Source organism: Solanum dulcamara, chromosome 3 (genome assembly GCF_947179165.1).
Source record: "Solanum dulcamara chromosome 3, daSolDulc1.2, whole genome shotgun sequence".
Classification (NCBI taxonomy): Eukaryota; Viridiplantae; Streptophyta; class Magnoliopsida; order Solanales; family Solanaceae; genus Solanum; species Solanum dulcamara.
The window spans coordinates 68,825,765-68,846,846 of record NC_077239.1 but is presented as its reverse complement, the minus strand read 5'-3'; the positions used below and the strand labels follow the sequence as shown (position 1 = coordinate 68,846,846).

General features: G+C 36.4%; 1 protein-coding gene across 1 annotated transcript; it reads right to left on the bottom strand.

The window, feature by feature from the left end:
- Window positions 1-14,691: 14,691 nt before the first annotated feature.
- LOC129881717 (hyoscyamine 6-dioxygenase-like) lies at window positions 14,692-16,943 on the bottom strand. The gene is made up of 4 exons (XM_055955831.1): window positions 16,697-16,943; window positions 16,064-16,305; window positions 15,394-15,709; window positions 14,692-15,066 (listed from the first exon to the last, which is right to left on the bottom strand). The coding sequence occupies exons 1-4, from the start codon at window positions 16,904-16,906 to the stop codon at window positions 14,830-14,832; spliced, it is 1,005 nt and encodes a 334-aa protein (XP_055811806.1). The 5' UTR covers window positions 16,907-16,943; the 3' UTR covers window positions 14,692-14,829.
- Window positions 16,944-21,082: the final 4,139 nt, after the last annotated feature.

Genomic DNA, 21,082 nt, shown 5'->3' with positions numbered 1-21,082 from the left:
CGAACCCAATAACTACGTCGCCAAATGTAGGAGGGGATTGAATCGTTAAAGTCAGATGCTTCCCCAAATTTATTATCTTGACATTATAGGACTTGGTTGGATTAGATACATGATTGGTTGATTCGTTAATGCCCTGGCAAAGTATGAAAGGATGCGGCAATAACGTCGGTTTGTTATACTGTCACTGACTCATAAGTGATGGTTGTCGTATAAGAGAAACTCCCATATAGGTCTTGATAGTACTCTGAGTCGGATTGAGTTGAACGATATGTGATTGGTCCCGTCTAAACCATATTCTTGTTTAGACTTAGGGCACTTGATTGAGTTGTTATTTCTCTTGAGTCGAGCTTCCGAGTTGACTTGATACTTCCTTGGTGTTTATTTTATTCGGCTATTTTACATATTCATACATTCCTTGTACTGACGTCATTTGGGCTGCATCATTTCATGATGCAGAGACAGGTACTAGAGATCATCAATAGGCGCACCGTTGAATATCCACACACTCCCAGCTAGTTGGTGAGTCTTCCTAGTTTCCGGAGGATGTTGAGTTTCCTGTATAGTTTTGTGTTGTTTCCTTTATTTTGATTATTGGTAGCTATGGGCTTGTCATTGGCACCTTCTAGGTTGTTGATAGAGGCTTCATAGACTGGAGCGTAGAAATGTTGGATTGTTCTTTTGAGTAGTTCTTTTATAAATATTTGTTGATTGATAGTTATTTGTCCTTTGGCCCTAAATTATGAATAGTACTTCATTGATTGAGTCTTCCGCTGAGAGAATGTGTTTGAATGAATGTGTGACTGGACTAGGTGGTTCGCTTGGAGGCCAGAAATGGCTTTCGAGTGCCGGCCACGCCTAGGGTACTCTCCCGGGGTGTGACAATTAATTTATTGACTTTGTTTATAAAACTTTACGACTTCAGTAGTCATAAATCACGGTTGGATAAAATTTAAAAAAATTCAATAGTATAAATCTTAAATTATTTATTACAGTAATCGGTAAAATATACAGACTTTCGACTATGTATTTGTAGTCGGTAGTTGTAGTCGGAAAATAGCTTATTTCTAGTAGTGAATGTTCCACATATTTTAAATATTGAAATGTGCTATAATAAGGTGAAATAGAGGGAAAATGACCTTGGAGGATTTTTCGGACTCATTTTCCTCAACATGAAATTTTCAATAAATATGCAAAACAGAAGACTCCGCGACCAAGGCTTATCGTGGACCTGTTCCCTGTCAGTGTAGATTTTTTCATGCTCAAGTTGAGCTCCTAGCAAAAATTAAAATTTGCAAAAAATTGAACTACAGGGGAGCGCCTCCGCATCACGGACTTGTTCCGGATAATTCAAATTTGTTGCAAAAATTTTCAGATTTAAGTAAGGACATCTTGGACAATTCCCTGATCATATGTATTAGAACTTGTATGCTTTTGGAGGTTATTTTCCACTCTTTTGGTTACCCAAAGCCCTAGAATTTCATTCCTCCTCCTTCCCAAATCATCTCCAACAAATTCCTCTCAAATCAAAGGGTTTCAAGGCTACCAATTGAAGCCAAGCATTAAGATTTCTTTAAGCTTCTCAAGACCTCTTCAATTCTTTTTCAAGCTTTTTTTTTTAAGGGAACAGACCTCACACGAGGCTCCCACCTCTCGTGCGCGGCCAGGGGTTGAGCCGCTCACCCCCAAGCTGTATTATACATAAAAAAAGAAAAATACTGGAGGGGGACATTAACCTAACCTCCAATCCTATGGTGGTTCATAAGCCGATCATCCTACTAAGGGCAACCAACTCATCCCCGATACAAGCACATGAAAAGAAAACCTAGAAACTATGCACCTAAAGGAAATGACTCCTCTCGATACAAAGAAACTAGAAAATCATAAATAAGGAAGACTCTCCCTTTACATAAAATAAAGGAAAAATCTAAATAAAACTGGAGATGAATCCTCATAAATGCTATATATACAACAAAATTATCGTAGACGATGAACATCAAATAACATGGCTAAGATATAACATGAAAAATCACAAACACTGTAATTGGGTGCTCAATCTAAGGATGCAACACAAAATAGTAGATCATGGAGGCTTTTTAATCCGTTTGGTCTTCCTCCATCTGAAGCTGGGTAGGCCGACTCTATCTAGCATGTAGTAACCTCGAGTACCATGAGGTAGCTGCTGGAGGGTGGTGTAGTGTCCTGGAGTGGTAAGAGTGTGACTGTGCTTGGAAAGAGCATCCGCAGTGAAGTTTGCCTCCCTGTATACATGCCTGCAAGAAAAGTGAACAAATAATTTGGAAATACCAACAAGGTCCTGAGTTACCTGGTGAAGGCTCCACGGAGGTTTAGTCTGATGATTGATCCCTTTAGTGAGCAACTCCGAGTCAACTTCTAGGATAACGTGCTGAAAACCCTGTTGAATGCACCATTTAAGCCCATAAAATGCCGCCTCTAGTTCAGTTTGATTGTTGGTTCCCTCCCCTAATGGTATGGCATAGGCGAAGATGAATTTACCCATGTGATCTCTTAAGATGCCACCCCCCAATTGCGCCCGTATTACCCAATGCGCTGCCGTCAGTTTTTAGCTTGACAAAACCGAGTTGTGGCTTAATCCACGAGACTTGGGTGATCTTCATCTCATGAGTACACTTATCTATGCAGGAGATGGTGTGGATCCAGTTCGAGGGCAAATGGATATAGGGGTACGCGACTCTAAGAAGATTTGAGATGTCCTTGAAAACAGCAAATTTCACTCTCGCCAAGCTAGAACTCTTCCCCCCGTATTTGCTCGTGCACCTATTCTTCCATAAATTCCAACATATAAATATTGGGGTGGAATAGAGAATAAGTTTGTGAGCTTTTGTGCGGTACTTGCGAAGCCACCAGCTTATAACAAGAGGTTTGAGGAGTGTGGCTTCATGCCTTATGCCTAGAGAATTTGAGAGTAGTGCCAAATATTCCTAGCGAAATGGCCAGTGCTGAAAATGTGCTCTATGGTGTCCGGACCTGGACTGTGGCAGCAATAGCATGGTGTGGAAACATATCCAAATGCAGTGATATTTTCCTCTGTTGGCAGCTTGCCTCTAAAAGTCCTCCACAATAAAAAAGAGCATTTAAAGGGGATGTTTTTGTGCCAAGTATAATGGTCGGAAAGTGTCTTGGTCCGGTGTTCCCTCACAAGCTGCCATGCCAAGGAACATGTGAAGTTCCCATTGGTATTCAGCTTCCAAATGGCATGATCCGGTGTGTTTCCTTGCAGCTGAAGTGTGGAAGAAGTAATGAGAGGAACGAGCTACGCTGGTGCCAACTGATTTAGCATATCGATGTTCCATTGGCCATCTATACGAAAATCAGCCACCCTCGCATTCTTTTCTCTTCCCAACTCCTGCCTATAGTTGGCTAAGGGTCCGATACCTAGCCAATCGTCCCACTAAAAATAGCACGAACCCGAGTGAAGCCTCCATTGAATGTGAGGTTCGGCAATGTGTTTGTTGTGCATCATGTGTTTCCATATAAGCGACTGGCCAGTATGGAATTTTTTGATGATGGGATTTGCTCTTTGACAGTATTTGGCTCTAAGGAAATCACCCCACAATGTTGGTTTAGCTCTAAAGATCCACCAATGCTTTAACTAGTGAGATTTGCACACATCTGTAGTTCTCCTCAACCCAATACCTCCTTCGTCATAAGGGTAACAAAGTTTCTTCCATGAAGCCCAATGGTATTTTTTCTTGTTATCCTTCCACCCCCCAAAAAATAAGTGGTGACTCTCTCAATCTGTTTGAGAGTAGTACGGGGGGGAGTAATGGCCGAAAGAAGGTGAATGGGGAGCGACTGAAGTACGTATTTCACGAGTGTAGCTCTATCGCCGTAGCTGAGGATTTTGGAGTGCCACCCTCTAATTCTGTTGACAAGCTTAGAGACCATGTTCGTGTAGTACATGACTCTCTGCCTGCCAATGTACAGAGGGCATCCTAAGTAGGTGATGGGACTATGCTTCTGAGTGAAACCCATAACCTGTTTCACCATTTCCACATTGTCTTGGAGTGCATTGGGATGCATCATGAAATGGCTCTTATTCTTGTTTATAAGCTGCCCTGATGTCTTTTCATACAGAGTCAAGGTCTTCATGATAATCTGGAGAATTTCCTTCTTTCCAGAGGAAAAGATGATAACATCATCCACAAAACTCAAATGATTAATCTGTGGGCCTCTTTTCTTCATATGAAAACCACGGTAGAAGTGGTAATTATGAAGACTATTCAATATTTTGGATAGAACCTCCGCTCCCAAAATGAATAAGGCAGGAGAAAGAGGATCACCATGTTTGAGCCCTCTGGTGGAGTGGAAAAAACCATGTCTAGACCCATTAACGATAATGGAGTACCAATTGTTAGACATGATTCGCCAAATTATATCAATAAAGGTCTCACCGAAGCCCATCCTTCTCAGTACTAGACAAGTATAGGACCAGGAGACTCTATTATATGCTTTGGCCATGTCTAACTTGATAACCACGTTTTCGCCAATAATAGGCTTTCGGATATCGTGGATAATCTCTTGTGCTAGCATGATATTTTTGGAGATGCTTCTTCCTTTTACAAACCCGGACTGATTGAGAAAAATAAGATCGGGGAGAATCGGAGCAAGCCTGAGGCAAATGAGTTTTGATATGATCTTATTGGTGAAGTTACTGAGACTAATGGGTCTATAGTCAGAGAGTGTGTTGGGGTGATCTACCTTTGGGAGCAAGACCAAACAAGCATGAGAAAAGAACTTAGGCATAGCATACCCTCCGAAGAAAGAAGTAACCACTGCAAGTAGGTCCTCCGAAATAATCTCCCAGCAAGCTTGGAAGATTTTTCCACTCATACCGTCCGGACCAGCTGCAGAGTTAGGATTCATGGAGAAGACTACCTGTTTCAACTCTTCAATGGTAGGCGTGGCTTGAAGTCTTTCATTCTGAGCATCTGTGATCATTCTAGGAACGTAATTCAAGATGTTCTCCAAAATCCGAGATTCATCACTTGTGAATATTTTCTGAAAATGATCGCATGCTGCTCTAGCAATATGTTTGTCGCCTTGAATCCAATCACCTTCTTTGTTGGTAACCTTGTGAATGAACAATCTCCTTCTCCTACCACGGATTAAAGCATGGAAATACTTGGTGTTAGCATCTCCATCTTTGAACCAATGTAGTTGAGTTTTTTGTTTGAGAATGTTCTCTTCAATTTTAAGAAATCTGATGTATTCGGCATTGAGAGCATGCAATTGCATCCTGTTCTCTTCATTATTGGACACTATCATATTTTCTTCGGCACTTTTCACCAATTCTTCATATTTCTTAACCTTGGCAAAAATATCGCCAAATTCCACTCGCGACCATTTGCTAAGGGTGGAGGAAAGCCTTTTTATTTTTTGGTGGAAGGACCACATTGGATTCCCAGTCAGGGGTCTGTCCTAACAGGACTCTACAATTTCGATAAAAGTAGGGTTATCCACCCAATAATTCAAGAATTTAAAATATTTAATAGCGAAATCCTGCCTAGCATTCATCTCTATTAGTAAAGGGTTATGGTCAGAACCAGTAGAGGGAAGATGGGTGACTGAAGTGTGAGGCATAGCGGCTAACCAATTATCGGATACCATAGCTCTATTGAGTTGCTTCCATATTCTTTTATGCATATCTCGTTGATTACACCAAGTGTAGTCTGAGCCATGATACCCCAAATCCGTTAGGCCACATACTTCAATAACGCTTATAAACTCGAAGCTTTTTTGCATGTTGTAAGGGATTCCACCTAGTTTCTCAGTAATGGATGTGATGACATTGAAGTCCCCAACTGTGCACCAAGGAAGGTTAGTGGAAGCGTGGTGCAGGAGCCTATCCCAAAGCGGTCTTCTAAGAGTATCTTTGCATTTTCCATAAACAAAAGTCATGAGAAATGCATTTTGATGCTCTACGTGTTTTATCTCGCAAGTGATCTATTGGTCGTCAACATCACTAAATTTACAATCAACATCTTGAGTCCAGAAGATCCAAATCTTGCCATTAGGATTGCAAATGGACTTATCCATACCAAGGTTGATTCTAAAGGTTTGGAGATGAGCATTGTTGGAAAAAGGTTCTAGGATGGAAATGATGGACGTTTGATGGATATGTTTGAGTGACTTTAGTCTGTCTATGACTCCTTTGGTATTGATACCTCTAGCATTCCAAACAATTGTGTTAATCATTGATGGGATCTAAGGTTGTGGAGCCTAGTGTTTGGTCTGCTAATAGGAGCATGAATAGTTGTAAATTTTGGATTGTGATGAATGCCTCTAGGTGATAGGCCTTGCTCATTAGCTAGCTGGTTCATATCATCATTCATGACCTTAGTAGTGGTCTTGGATGGTGCAGCTATACTATTGGACTGTTCAGCAGTTTCTTCTTCATTCTCAAGTTCAACCTCACCTTGAAAGTCTTAGTCATATTCATCCTCCGAATGAATAACCCCATATTCATCATCACTATCAGGAGTTGAAGTTCTTCTTCTTCAAGCTTTACTCTAAGACATGTGCGTTTCTTCATCTATGGGTTCTTCCACCCATGGAGTCCCAATACCCTTTCCAACTAATTCCTTTGAATTCAAGTATTATTTCTTTATGGGTACTTCTAATTTCTTCTTACTAGCATGAAGCATGATTGAAATTGTGGTTATTGACTCAATTTGCATGAAATTGATTTCTACCTATGAATGCCCTAATTTCATATCTTGGGTTTATGAATTTTCAAATGGGTCTTGTTCAATCCTTCTCAAGTTGCTAGATTATGGCTCAAATTATTAATATTAGGCTGAATCCATCGGTGGCCCTTTAAAGTTGGCATCAATTTTCACTTAGACGCTTCAACTAGAGTTTGTTTATTTTAGACATCTTATGTTAGGCCCCACTATGTCATTTTGATACTTTTTTGATAATCAACTAAAATTATAAAGTGTGTGTATTACACTTGTTGTGGCATGATGACTAATTAAAAGATGACATGTGGCATTTGGGTATAAAATAATTATTAAAAATAAATTATTAAAAAAATAAAGAAAAAACTATTTTCTAAACCCCCACCCCACCAACCTGCCCAACCTCTCCTTCCCCAAGAATTCCCCCGCCATAGCCATTAGAGCTCCATCACCAGTGACCATCATCCACTCCACCTTTTTACCTTTTTTTAAGAATTTTTTTAATTCATTTAAGGTTCATGGATAGAATTCAAGAACAAGAAGCTACATAGTAATTATACACCAAAATGCTAATAGTTGTTAACCAAAAGAATTGCAATGAAAAAAATACAAAATGAATGGGTAAAATCTTAAATTAATGGACTAAAACAGTAGCTTTTTACTTTTGCAAATAAAATGCACAGAGCATTAGATTAACAAATTTGTATAATCGTTGACCAAAAAAAATGAATTATTAGTAAAAAATTTCTTGAAATTCAGATTTTATTTCTTCTCTTGATGAACTTTTTCTTCTTTATTTTATTTCTGTCAACTTTGATTAATATCTCAGATCTATAATTACATTGATATAGTAACATGTTGGGATAAAATCTTGAAAAGAAAATGAATTTTCATGAATATATTTTTTGGGCTGATTTTTTAAGAATTTAAAATTTGATTTTGATTTTATACAAAAAGAAAATGTCACATATTCTTAGAGAATGGTGGTGGTCTTTATTTTTTTCGATGAACAAGATAATAATTGTGAAAGATTCGTTAATGGTAGAATATTAAATAAAGAAGATAGAAAAAAATGAAGAAGAAGAAAGAAGATGAAGAAGGAGGAGGAAATAATAAAAAATAAAAATAAAACAAAAAATATGACTTTTTAGGCTCTTCACGCGCTTATTTGGAGTGAAAATCACACAAGTTGTCAAGTCAGCAAAAGGTCAAAATGACACAGTTCGACCTTATCTTAGGTGTTCAAAATGTATAGGATTTACTTGAGGTGCCTAAGTGAAAAATCGTGTCAACTTTAGGAGGTTGCCGATGGGTTCCGTCTTAATATTATGTCCAAGTAAGCTTGTATTACTACTCAATTGCATGAATTATTGAATTTCAAGTAACTTCCTATCTCAAGCTATTATGGGTTTTTGAAATGAATGGTGGGTTATTTGAAGTATGTTTTGAATTGAATCAATTGATAATATTTATGCATAATTCTATTGAAAAGCATGTTTGAAAGTTGAATTGAACAGAAGCCACCTAATTTTACTATGTTTTCAATGAAGTAATTTGACTTGAAAGCTTTTGTCTCTAAATAAATTTTATGAAAGCAATGTATATGATCAAAATGGAGTCTTATGAAATGAAAGAATGATGGATTCTTTATGCAATAAAGACAATTCTTGCATATTTGAATCACCAAAGATTTTAAGGAGCTATTCTACCGAATGATAATTTCAAGTCTTAAACTATATGTATGTTTATGTTACTATGATATACTATGTCGTGGAATTTATTTAGTACCGAATGGGGAATTGAGGTGAGATTCGGTAAGAGAATCCTAGCAGCAACCCATGTCTCATTAACTATGTGTAGACATAGAAGCCCTTGTAGCCTAGGCTAGTAGATCCACAAAAGCCCTTAAAGTTAAAGTTAAAGAATGAATGTAAAATTGACGGAGTTATACCTTGGCAAGTAGTATCTCCTCTTCCAATGTGGAGGTTACGTTGGATTCCATGTTATAGCTCACATGGTTATATTGTCAGTTGTAGTCATCTTCCCACATATGTATGATTTAAATGCTAGCTACTTGATTACTCATTCATGCACTCACTTATGTACTTTACCTATAAATGTCTTAATGTTTTTCTATTATATTGCATGCCTACATACTTAATATATTCAAAGTAATAACACATACTTTTGCCTACATGTTATCACCATGTAGGGATGGGTGTACCTCCCCATTCTCCTCCACGTGGCTAGTTGAGATTTCATTTTAAGGCTACTTTTGGTGAGTTCCCATATTTTGGAAATAATACTATTTTATCTTTCTAGCTTATGATGTGTTGAGACCTTTAGACACTTACTATGGCATTTCATTATATTTTGATTGAGGCTGAGCTAAGAACTTGTCTTATCCCCCGCCAAATCTAAAAGTTAGAGGTATTGTTGGACACATGCAAGTTGAAGATTTACTATTATGATTCCCTCTTCAATGTTTTCCTTAGTCCCTCTTTTCCCTTGTTTTCTGCTTGTTTATTTATTTTCATTATCCGTGAAATGTTAAATGATTGTTAAGAGGTTTGGGGGAGATACCTCCGAATTCCACATTTACCGTGTCATGTCTAAGACCTAGGCTTGGATTGTGACAACACCATATAAGTAATGACGCCAAAGCCTCAATACAAATACCACTGCCGCCAACTCTAAATCATGAGCAGGATTGATACAAGTGTTCAGAATTGGTACCAGACGCTTCATTAGGATCTTTTTCATCCGCCTTTGGTGAGACCTTTTTGCCTTCGTAGGGCTCAACTATTTTCTTCAGTATTTATAGAGATTTTTAGTAGAGTATTTAAATAGCCGTGTGTCTTGTCTCGACACTTATCTTTAATTTAGTAGAGACTTGAGAAGTTAGTTGAGTCATTCTAATATTTTATTTAAGATGTTTAATAAGTGTAATGACCTTGAGGGTTATTTTCAAAAATTTGCACCCAATTACCATTTTACCCTTATCATTAGTGCCCCCGAGTATTATTTATTTAATTTATGTGGTTGAATGTGTTAAAGTCTTGATAGTTAGTGAATTGTGTAGATTCTTGAGTTCTATAGAATTAAGAGGTGAAAAAGTAGTTTTCGGTACCAAACGGAGCTATGGATCTTAAAATGGGACTCCTCCAGTTCCATCAGCTTCGAAATATGGAAATTGGTCTAGGAGAGTCGTCAGAAATGGATTTGGAATTGATATGTGAATTTGAAGTCTTAAGTTGAAAGTGAAGTTTTAAATGAGTTGATTTGACTTCGGTCAACATTTTGAGATCCGAGCGCCGGATGAGAATTATGTCAGTTCTGTTGAATCCAAAATGTTGACTTTGGTCTAGTTTAGCGACTTAGAGCCCCGAGACCTTAATCGTCGTTTTGAGTTTTTTGGCCAAAAATTGAGTTTTAGGCCATTAAGGGGTCTGGGAGGGTATTTTGGTCAAAACAACTTCTTTTCGAAAATCTGACTATTTCATTGAGTCTGAAATATCGAATGTAGTGTAGTAGCATATCTGGTTTATTTTGATCGGACCCCAAATAATTTTTAAGGGTCTAATCAGAGTCATTTTAAGTTGTGTTTCAACTGTTGTTGCTGAGTTCTGGTGTAAACAATTCTCTTTATCGCGATCGCGATCAGAGGCCACGCGATCGCGATGTGTCTGGGCATATGTTTTTGTGATCACGAGAGGGGGGGTTCACGACCGCGATGGTCGTTTCCTCCCAATGTTCTTTACGATCGCGAGAAATAGTGACTCGCGATCGCGACACCCAAATTGATGCTAGAACAGTGAAATATCGGGAAAATCTCTATTTTTCACCATTTCGAGTTCTTGGAGCTTGGGGAGGCGATTTAAGAAGAGACTTTCAAGGCAAAGTGTTAGGTAAGTGATTTTTGACCTTAAACCTCTTTTTTTTCATTAATCATTTGATGATTTTAACTCCTAAATTTTTGTTTCAAACTCCAAAACCCCTTGTTCTTCCCTAATCCAAAATTTATGGAAAATTGGTGATTTCTAACTCATTTTGAACTCTATTTTTATGGGGTTTTCAACCATGAGTTTTTTATTATGACTAGAACGTGATTCTTTAATAAAATTCCATATTTGACCCTTTTTGAAAATAATCAATTTTTGGACTATTTTACCCCTGATTTTGAAATCTATCAATATGGATGTCATTGAAATTCTTATGAAACGTATGTTTCATTCTTGATAGTGGCTTTTCATTTTGGGTGTTGAATTCAAAGGTCGCTCGTTCGGTAGAGCATTCGAGTGCGATTTTGGTAATTGAAGTAGATTTGACTATCCTTCTTAGGGCTGAGTTGGGGTGATTACTCAAGTTCTATGTTGTAGAGTTTGGAATGGGTCCATAGTGTAGTTTGGGACTGATAATTGATATTGTTATGCCCGTACAGAGGCTTATATGTGTTGTGTAGCCCGTGTGAGGGCCTTATGTGATATTTTATCTGTGATTGAGACTATGTAATCTATGACTTAATTGAGTAGAGATAAGTATAGCTTATTTGACTGGTAATTCCCATCTAAGGGGTTGAGTTGAGGGTTTTGAGCATTCCTGAGTAGTGGTATATTGTTGAGAAATGGGTGAACACTTAATTAATGTATTTCCTTCCCAATACTGTTTATTGAGGGTGAATATAATGCTTAGGTTAAGTGTTGAGAACTTTGAACCTTGTACTACATGTTAAGTTGAATATTTCCTCTATGCCTTATATTGTGTGATTGCACTCATCCTCTTTCATACTATTAATGATCATTAGGAAGTTGAGAACTGTTGAAACTCGTTTGAGAAAGAAAACATGATATCTTTTATATCCTTGACCACGAGATAGATGGCAAGTGAATGAGACATTAGTATCATGAGTCATTGGCCATGAGCTGGATGGCGAGGTAGATGATACATTGAGATTGTGATGAGGTATATGGTCTGCGAGATCCCCATGGATCCTTCTTGGTAGCACAGCTCAGCAGGTATATACGACAGGTTGTGCGACAGCCTTGATTCCACCGTATTATTACATTGTTGCATCATCATATTGCACTGCATTGCATTGATACCTGTCATACTTGACCAATCTGTCTGACTATGATATTGAACTCTATTTTATGTGTTTACTTTACCCGTGCCGTTCTATATAAATTGGCGGCTGCGTAGTCGGAGTGGACTTTTCTACGTGCAGGTGGAAGCGTTTCTCAGTTTATTTCATAGCTTTTGATTAATTCCTTATACTCAGTCGGTTAACCCTAGATTGTACTCATCCCTACTTCTGTGTCCCTTTTGATGCAGATACTAGCCAGGGGGTTCAACGATTGTTGATTCCAGCGAGCACCTTATCATCGGATTAGTGGTGAGATCTTGGAATCCAGATCGCCGCTAGTCCATCTTTCATTTTTAGTTTTTTCTATATTCAAAGACTTAAACTATGTATTCAGACTCAGATTTATATTTAAATGTTCTTTACACTTAAGACACCAGGTTTTGGGAATTACTTCGTTGTTGTTGCCCTTTTATTATATTTATTGTGGCCTGACTTCCCTTTTGGGAGTGTCGTATGATTTTACTTTTCGGCTTACGCATCGGGGTGAGGTTTGGGATTCGTGTCATCATGACCTCAATTTTTGAATCGTGACAATAAAGCATGTCAATTTAATTCCCTAGTCAGTTTAGCCACTGATAAGAATTGAATTTAAAAATTGGTACAAACAAACATCCTTAATAATAATATCAACTCCTATCAACTGAGAATTCGCTAACTGTGTAATGGTTGCTAAATCTCCCGTAGCTAATTGAACATTCTCTGAATTATTCACTATTGATTCATGATTTAGTAGTTTTTTAGTACCAATCATCTGGTTAGTTTCCCCACTATATAGTATCAAGTCTAAACAACTACTATTTGCAATATTACAAAGGTACCTGTAAATATACATATTTGGACTTATTCATCAGCTTGTACTTGTTCAACATTTATAAGATTTGGTTGTATTGATTAGGTGTGATGTAGGGTAAAGATCCATCCCCATATCTTGTTCCAGGATGGGAGTAGTGATTGTACTTCTCACCTCCAGTCGTCTGTGGTCTTTGTATTTTATATAGTAGGACACATGTTGTCTCTCATTTCTTTTATTGGTGATCCATTTGATGCCAACACCATGTTAACTTTCTACTTCCTTTTCCAATCCGAAGGATATCCAATCAATTGAAAACAAAATATACTTTGTATGACCTTGCATGTTGTAATGGGTGCAGTGTGTCAATTTGTTGAAATCATGTCTGATATGTCCTTTTATCTAACAATAGTCATAATAAGGACCACATCCTTTATGTTACCTTTGAAGGTGTTCATATCATCTTTCTCCCCTACCTTTGGAACTTGAGCCTCCAAAGCTAGAACCACTAGGTCTACTGGTAAGTAATACAGTGGAATTAATACCCCTACTTCATATTCACCGTCCAATGCTCTCTGGCTCTCATCTTGCACAATCATAACATAACACTGATTTACACTAGTTAGTGGATTCATCTTAAGGATTTGGATTTTTGCCTAGCCAAAATTTCAATTCAATCTTATGATAAACTGCAAAAACTTTTGTCTGACCATACTATTGGTGTATTTTTGTGATTTCACATAATCACAGGATGTAGGTGGTACTATTGAGTCAAATTCATCCTATGAGGCTTTTGACCTTGAGTAACACTGAAAAATAGAGGAAATACCTTGAGTATGTGTGATTATGGATTTATGTAAGTGAAATTTTTTGGACATGTTTAACTTCTTAAATTGTTCATTCAAATCAAATCATACTAAGGCTGCATTCAACCAAAACAAGATTCCATTAATCATTTCCTTGCTCACATTGCTCATAATCCATGAAATAACAACGACATTACACCTATTTCATTGTTTCTTCTCCATATCATCGTTGAAGTCATCTCTCTTGATGATTCCGTCAATAAACCCCAACTTTTTCTTTGTGAGGAGATTTATATTCATCGCACAATTTCATAAGGTGTTCCATTCCGGTGAGTTGTATGACTCAATTTGCACAGCTACTGTTACATCGAAAGAACAAGGTATAAAGGATGTTCACGATCTGACTTCTTCGCCATTGTTCTTCAAAGTTTTATCTTCGAAGAAGAAAAGAAACTAAATTGTAAACTTGAAATTGAACCGAAAAATTTCAACTAATCATCAAACATACATGCAAAGATGAATTGTTGAGAAATCTGAAATTTTCATTTCATACTCACATAGAAATCTTACAGAGAAAATATTTAAAAACTTTACAATGAAGAAATCTGAGTCTACTATACAATTGATTTTCTCCTTATATCTACATTTCACTAACCAACCTAAGCTGGAAATATAAAATACCTTCTAACAAACTTCCTTACACCAACAACCAATCATCTATCAACTCATTTAACTTATAATAGCTTAACTAACTAATAGTGACAATTGTCTCCAACTCAGCTATTTGCAATCTCCTTGTTATATTTTCTAATATAAAAGTCCCGAATTTTGTTAAGTAAGAAATCAGAGAGTATTTTACGGGAAAAAAAGAGTTGAAAACTCAAAGAAACCATGAAACGTCCATGATTAATTTTGTTGATGATGATCAAATAGAAATAGATGATGATGAAGTGACTATGCCAATGGGCCTCCCTCAAAATCTCAAAGAAAAACTTCAACTAGTAGAAGTGGATCACTCACCACTGGCAACGTTAATAGTCCTTTTGTATATTGGACCAGATATTGGACCAGTGAATCTTTGTAATTGTGTGTATTTAAAAGTTTGTAATAACATGTAATCGAAAATATTTATTTATAAAATGAATACAAAAATATGAATTTATTAATTCGACACCTTAACATATTCCGATATCTTATTTATGAATTATGATTTGCTTAGATTGTATAAGAGCTGGAGAAGTTTTGATAACTTCCACAAATTGTAGAGTTTTCATGTTTATAAATAAAAAATACAACTTAAGAAATCCAAATTCCACGTCCAAACAAAATTTCCACTTCATATCACCTCCTGTCCAAACGGGCCCTGAGTTAAGCATCATTTTGTATGACATCAGTATGAATACCAAAAGCCTTGGAAGCATTGATAAAATCTCTGTAAAGAATGGATTCGTAGAGAGGAGGATTAGACTCATTCAACAGGACTTTTGCTGGCTCAACAATGCTGTTGGGAGTTGGATTGACAAATATGGCTATCGATGTTCTTGCTTCCTTTGAATTTGTTACTGCTCTATGCTCCACACTTCTTAGCTTCCCGTTACTGATTATCTATTTCATTCAAAAAATTAAACACAGAAAAAAAAATGATGTGAGAGAAATCATGCACACAATACATGTAGTACAATATTATGGAATCAAAACTTTTTTCCTTAAGACTACGTTTTAATTAATTAGTGGAACAGTTTACGGTATCTCTATATAGTTTCTGTTTATGTTAATTGAAATTGAAATCTAAAGACGTATCCAAAATTTTCACAGAGAATTAGGCGCATTAACCTTCGCGGAAAAAGAATTTTAACATTATCTAAATGAAAATTAATAATAAGAATACTATGATCTTATCAAGTTTTAAAAGTAAATGGATAGATACATTACCTCTAACTGATTGCCTATGTTGACAACAAAAGCATTAAGGACAGACTCAACCCACATCCACTTTCCATCTACCAAAACTTGAAGCCCGCTCACATTCCCTTGATATATTATTGTTATGAGGCTTGGGTCCAAATGTTTTGGTATGCCTAAAGTAAGGCTTGAATCTGGGCATGGTGGATAATTATTTGCTGACAACAATTGAACTTCACTTTGTTCATCAAAGTAGCCTGATTCAATTCCTAATCCTTCGCATATTAGCTCCAAAATTGTCAAACTCAGCATCCTTATTTCCGCTACATATCTTCCCACTACTTCTCTGTTATAAACAACAAAATCCATCAGTAAATTAATTCGATTTTTACTAGATTTTTGTAGTCTATTTAGCTAAGTTTCTGAAAAGTAAAAAGTATTTTTTTATACATGTATTTTAAAAAGTGCTTATTTTGGAGAGTTATTGTGTTTGACGTAATTTCTAAGGGGAAAAGTGATTTTTTTTACCAAAACTACTTGTGAAAACCTTTTAAAATCATGAAAAACGCTTTTAAAATTGATTAGCTAAAAAGTAAACATATTTGAAAAGTTTAAACCAAAAAAAGGCTATAGATCCACTAAAATTGGATCAAAAGTAGTTGAACAACAATATTTTTGGGTATTGGTATTGTTTAATTACCTGTAGCTAGCTGGTTTATCAGGCCAACTTTGCATGCATTTCTCTAGAGGGTGACAAGGATGTTTTATATTATCTCTCCATAAATGGATGCCATTTTTAACTTCTTCTTCGCTCCCTGTGAAGATCCATCCTTTTCTAGTTGGTACATTTACTTTTTCTTCGTCAGTCATATTGTTGAAAAACTCTTCAAAGGTAGACATTGTTTGAGCCGTCACGATCTCTGGAATTCCATGGTTGATTACCTAAAGAAACAGATTCAAAATTTAAAGATTATAGATTCGAGTTTGGAATTCAATCGCATCATCACATATAATTTACTAGAATCAAAACCTATTATTTGTTCATATATAGTTATTTTTTAAAAAAACATATAATCAAGGTCTAACGTAATGTTAATTACTAATTTTTTCATATAATTTTTTTTCATATATAACATATATGAGGTCTAGGTCAAACATTTAGATCCACACTAAATCTTTAAACACCTGCTTGTTTTTTCTCAAAACAATAACATATTCAGTGCAATCTCACATATAAAGTTTAACTAGAGTAGGATGTATCCAGACCTTACCTATATCTTTACAGGGTAGAAAGGTTGTTTCCTCATTTGAGAAAAAAGGAAATTAGATATACCTGGAAAAACCCAAATTCCTGACCAGCTTGCAAGAGTTGCTTGATTGTTTCCATTTTTTGTGAAGAACTTGCTAGGGATTTTCCAAGATCAATAACTGGGATTTTGTTGCATATGGGTATAGGGGCATCCCCTGGTCTTTCTTCTTGGGGAAATGTAAAGCACTGAGGCACAGATTGAACATTAAACCATTTTGTGCTATGCTTCTCCATAATTGCCCTGAAATCTTCTTCTATTCCAGCAAATTTAAACATGGATTATATAAGTGTAGCTAATGCTATAACTAATAATAACTACACGTGCTTGGTGCTTATGCAAATAGTTGCTTAATTGTTTCTTTATTGATTAAAAGAAAGAGACATATATACTTTGATTAATCAACTAACCCACAAACTACCATGACTAATTTAATTAATCACTCCAACTTTAATTTTTTCTTTTTTTGACATTGAACTGTTGGAATAAACTATAAACACAACTACTACTAATTACATAGATCGAGAATATTTATATAATACAGTGAAATATGCTAAAAGAAGATGTGTATACCTTTATCCATTATAGCAATGAATAAATGAAAATGAGCTAGGTTAAGTTTTCTTCTCCTTAAGCTTATGATGGCCCACCTTATGAAATGCCTCTTAGGTTAAGCCAGAAGAGGGGACTTAATCTCATATTTATAGGTTTAAATGTCTTAACCTAGTATGCCTCGCTATTATGGGCTCATTGGGCTTCAACAGACCTACAATATTTTTAGCCCACATATATGACATAAAATGGATACCGACCCATAATGGAGAGACAAAAAAGATAAAATCATGAATTTTTCACCAAAATTTCATAATAATCTTCATGTCAAAATCTCACCAAGATTACATGATAAATTATCATATCAAATTCTCAACGACCTCATGATATATTGTTATGTCTTGTAAAATTTCATCAAGGCCTAGGTAGAATTTTTTCTATAAACAGCCTCTGGCAGAAATGCAAGGCAAGGCTGCGTACAATAGACCCTTGTGGTCAGGCCCTTCCCCGGACCCCGCGCATAGCGGGAGCTTTAGTGCACCGGGCTGCCCCTTTAGTCATATGTTTAAAGAAGGAAAAGTATCCAATTATCATTCATTTAGTGTTCTTCCTTTCTAGTTCAAATTTTACAAAAAGGGTCAAAAATATCTCTCACTTTCAGTTATTAGTTGACTTTACCCTTACTGTTAAAATGTAACAACCTGAACCGTCGTTAATTATGATGAAAAAGAAATCGCAAGAAATTTACTCACCTGGGTCCCACCATCCCGCAAGAGCGGTATGGTCCCTCCTCAGTGGCACCGCTAGAGAGGAAATGTGGCTGCCAAAGCGGGAGGATGTGGGTCACAACTTAAGTCACGATTTTGTTATTTTCTCCACTTTTTCCAAAGAGAGGTTAGAGGTGAGGGATATTGCAAAAACCCTCCAAAGGACTGAGAGAGGAAGAGGGGAGGGAATTTCAGTAGTTGGAAGGTTTCAATCAGTGGAATTCAGTCCGATCTCTCCTGTAGGACATCTAGAACCAATAATTTCAGCAGAATTATCTCTCCACGGTTGCTTGGCGCCTAGGTAGGCAAGACTTCTCTTTTCTGAGTAGTAAATCTATACCTATCATGTAGTATAGGAGAAATTTTGATGAGAAATCGTATAATTAAGCTGTGGATCATGGGTCACGGGCAGAAATTCGATTGGGTTAGGGTCTAATTTTAATGTGACCTTGGTAAAAAGGAGTTGTAAGGATTAGGAAAGCGTAATTGTAGTGATATTATTGCATACAGACGGTTATCTTATAATGGACTTAGTATTGTGTACAAAGATATATAAACAAGTAGATTTTTGAAGATAAACCCTAAGGGTATGGTAGTGTGGATGTTGGTTTGGTTCTCGGAATTGTCTTAAGGGTGTAATTGTGTTACCTATGATATACCTAAATATGTGCCAATAAGGAAACACGTTAGCTGTTTTATAAATGATTGTTTGTTGGCTTGCCTTGTGATGAATCTGTTCTGTTGATATAATGTGATCTATCATTGGTATTTTATGATTAGTTTTCATAACTGTATCGGGTGTCACATTTCGACATATATATGGATAGGGTGTCACGTTGTCCCAACCCGCCCTAGGGTCTAGTCGTAACACGGCGATTGAAACCCCGAAGGGCTCCAACCAAGTCTCTTGTACGTATCATAAGCATACATAAGGTAAAGTAAAAGTGAAAACATCATCAGAGAGTCTAAACCATGAATAGAAATTGAAGAATGTCGCATGACAACACAGACTCAAAACATTTGTCCAACTAGATGCCTATATTAATGAGCATGAGCGAGGGCTAAGACATATCCCTATCTCACCCTCAATATGAAACACAATAAAAGTCTTTGAAAACAATAATCAACTCGATGACTAGTCCCCGATAAATGAGGACTCACCACACATACCGTCGGATAGGAAAGCTTAACTAGCCACATAGATGAATATGATCTTCAACCTCAAGTCCTACATTATGAGACAATGTAGGCAAAAAGTATGCATTAGTAAGTTGGAATGTACTAAGTATGAGGGCATGACATTCAACGTAAATCATGAGATGTAATGGTCAAGTAAAACACATGATAAGATGATATAAGTAAAGTCATGAGAAAACCATAATAACCAAAGCATTTAAAAAGCATAATTCAAAAATCATGGCATACATAAAAGATCATACATATGTGGGATAGGAACCATAACCGACAATATGACCATGCAAGCTATAACATGGAATCTCGTTGTCTCCCCATACAACGAAGAAAAGGGGAATCTACTTGCCAAGGTAGACTCTACCCCGCTAGGTGGGTCATACATACGCTATATGTGGATCCAATAGTTAAGGCATGAAGGCAACCTACAGTGGCACGTAGTTTATGGAACATGAGGTTGCTACTAAGGCTTTTGGTAGGGCCCCCACCTCAAGTCCACTCGGTGCTAAGTTAAATTCCACGAAATATATACATAGCATAGAAATCATAAATGGCATATATCATAGTCATGATCATATGTTTGAAATCATAGAGTAGCTCATTTTCATAACATACTTGTAATGTGAGAATTTTCCTTTCATCATTACAATCATATTTGCATAATTCTAGATCACCACATAGGGCCCTAAGTCACCTTACTTCATAACTTGCATGAAATTCATACCTTGAACTTAGAGTAGAACCCAATTGCATAACTAATTGACTTGAAAATCATGTAATTGACTTGAAAACATGCACGATAATATACTTTCTATCACCCCATACATAATTCATAAAGATAATATCATTAAGAAGTATAATTTAAAATACTCATATTTTATATTATGAACCCTAGAGATCAAAATAGGAGAATTCATGAAAACCTCTTTAATTCAATGCAATAACCATTAATTTATATTAAAATAGACTCATGATCATAATTTGAATCATAATTCATGCAACTGGAATAGAGATCATAAAACCCATAAAATACCATACTTTAATTTGATAGAAAACTTAAGAAATTGATTGGGCATCATGGATGAAAGAATCCATGAATCAATACCCACATAACTTAAGTGAGGAAACCAAATAATTTGGAAGAACTAGAGTGTTTTGATGGAGAGCTTGAGTGAATTTACTTGAAATCTTCAATGGAGTCCTTCAGAGTCTTTTGTAGAAAGAGAAATATTTGAGTAGGTGAATTGTAGAAGAATGAATAGAATTAGAGATTTAGGTTAATTTATAAAACTAAATTAGGTCCTAAAAACGTCTAGGTTCATTAGCTAACAATTAGGAAAAGTCTAAAGTGCCCTTACTAAAAACTAAATTCGGCCAAAAAATCATCGCCAGGTCCGTGATGCGGAGGCGAGCAAGTCCGCGATACGGACTTGCAGCGCACTTTACTACTTTGCGCAGTTTCTTTGAAAAACCTATCTTTCGATATACGGGTCCTAAAAATCCACCAATACTATTTTTCGCAGATTTTGACCCCATGATCGATATTCCAACCTCAATTTTTTAAAAAAGATTAAGGATAATGCATTAAATGAGGGACTATTTCCAAGACATTTTTAAGGCACTTGTGAGAATTTTGAGGGATATTACACATGTTCCGACACATATTTAGATTGGGTGTCACCTTCCAATACATTCTCTGATCGAGTGTCACGTTCCGTCACAAATGTGACTGGATTGGGTCCCTGAGAGGGCCAAGTATATGTATGCGTAGATGGTTTCATGAGAGGACCTGATGATATCTTTAATTCCATGTAATATAACGTTAGTGGCAAATGCGCTATGGATTTAGAACCTATAAACGAACTCTTGAATTAAGGTGTGTTAGTTATAAAGAATTGTGAG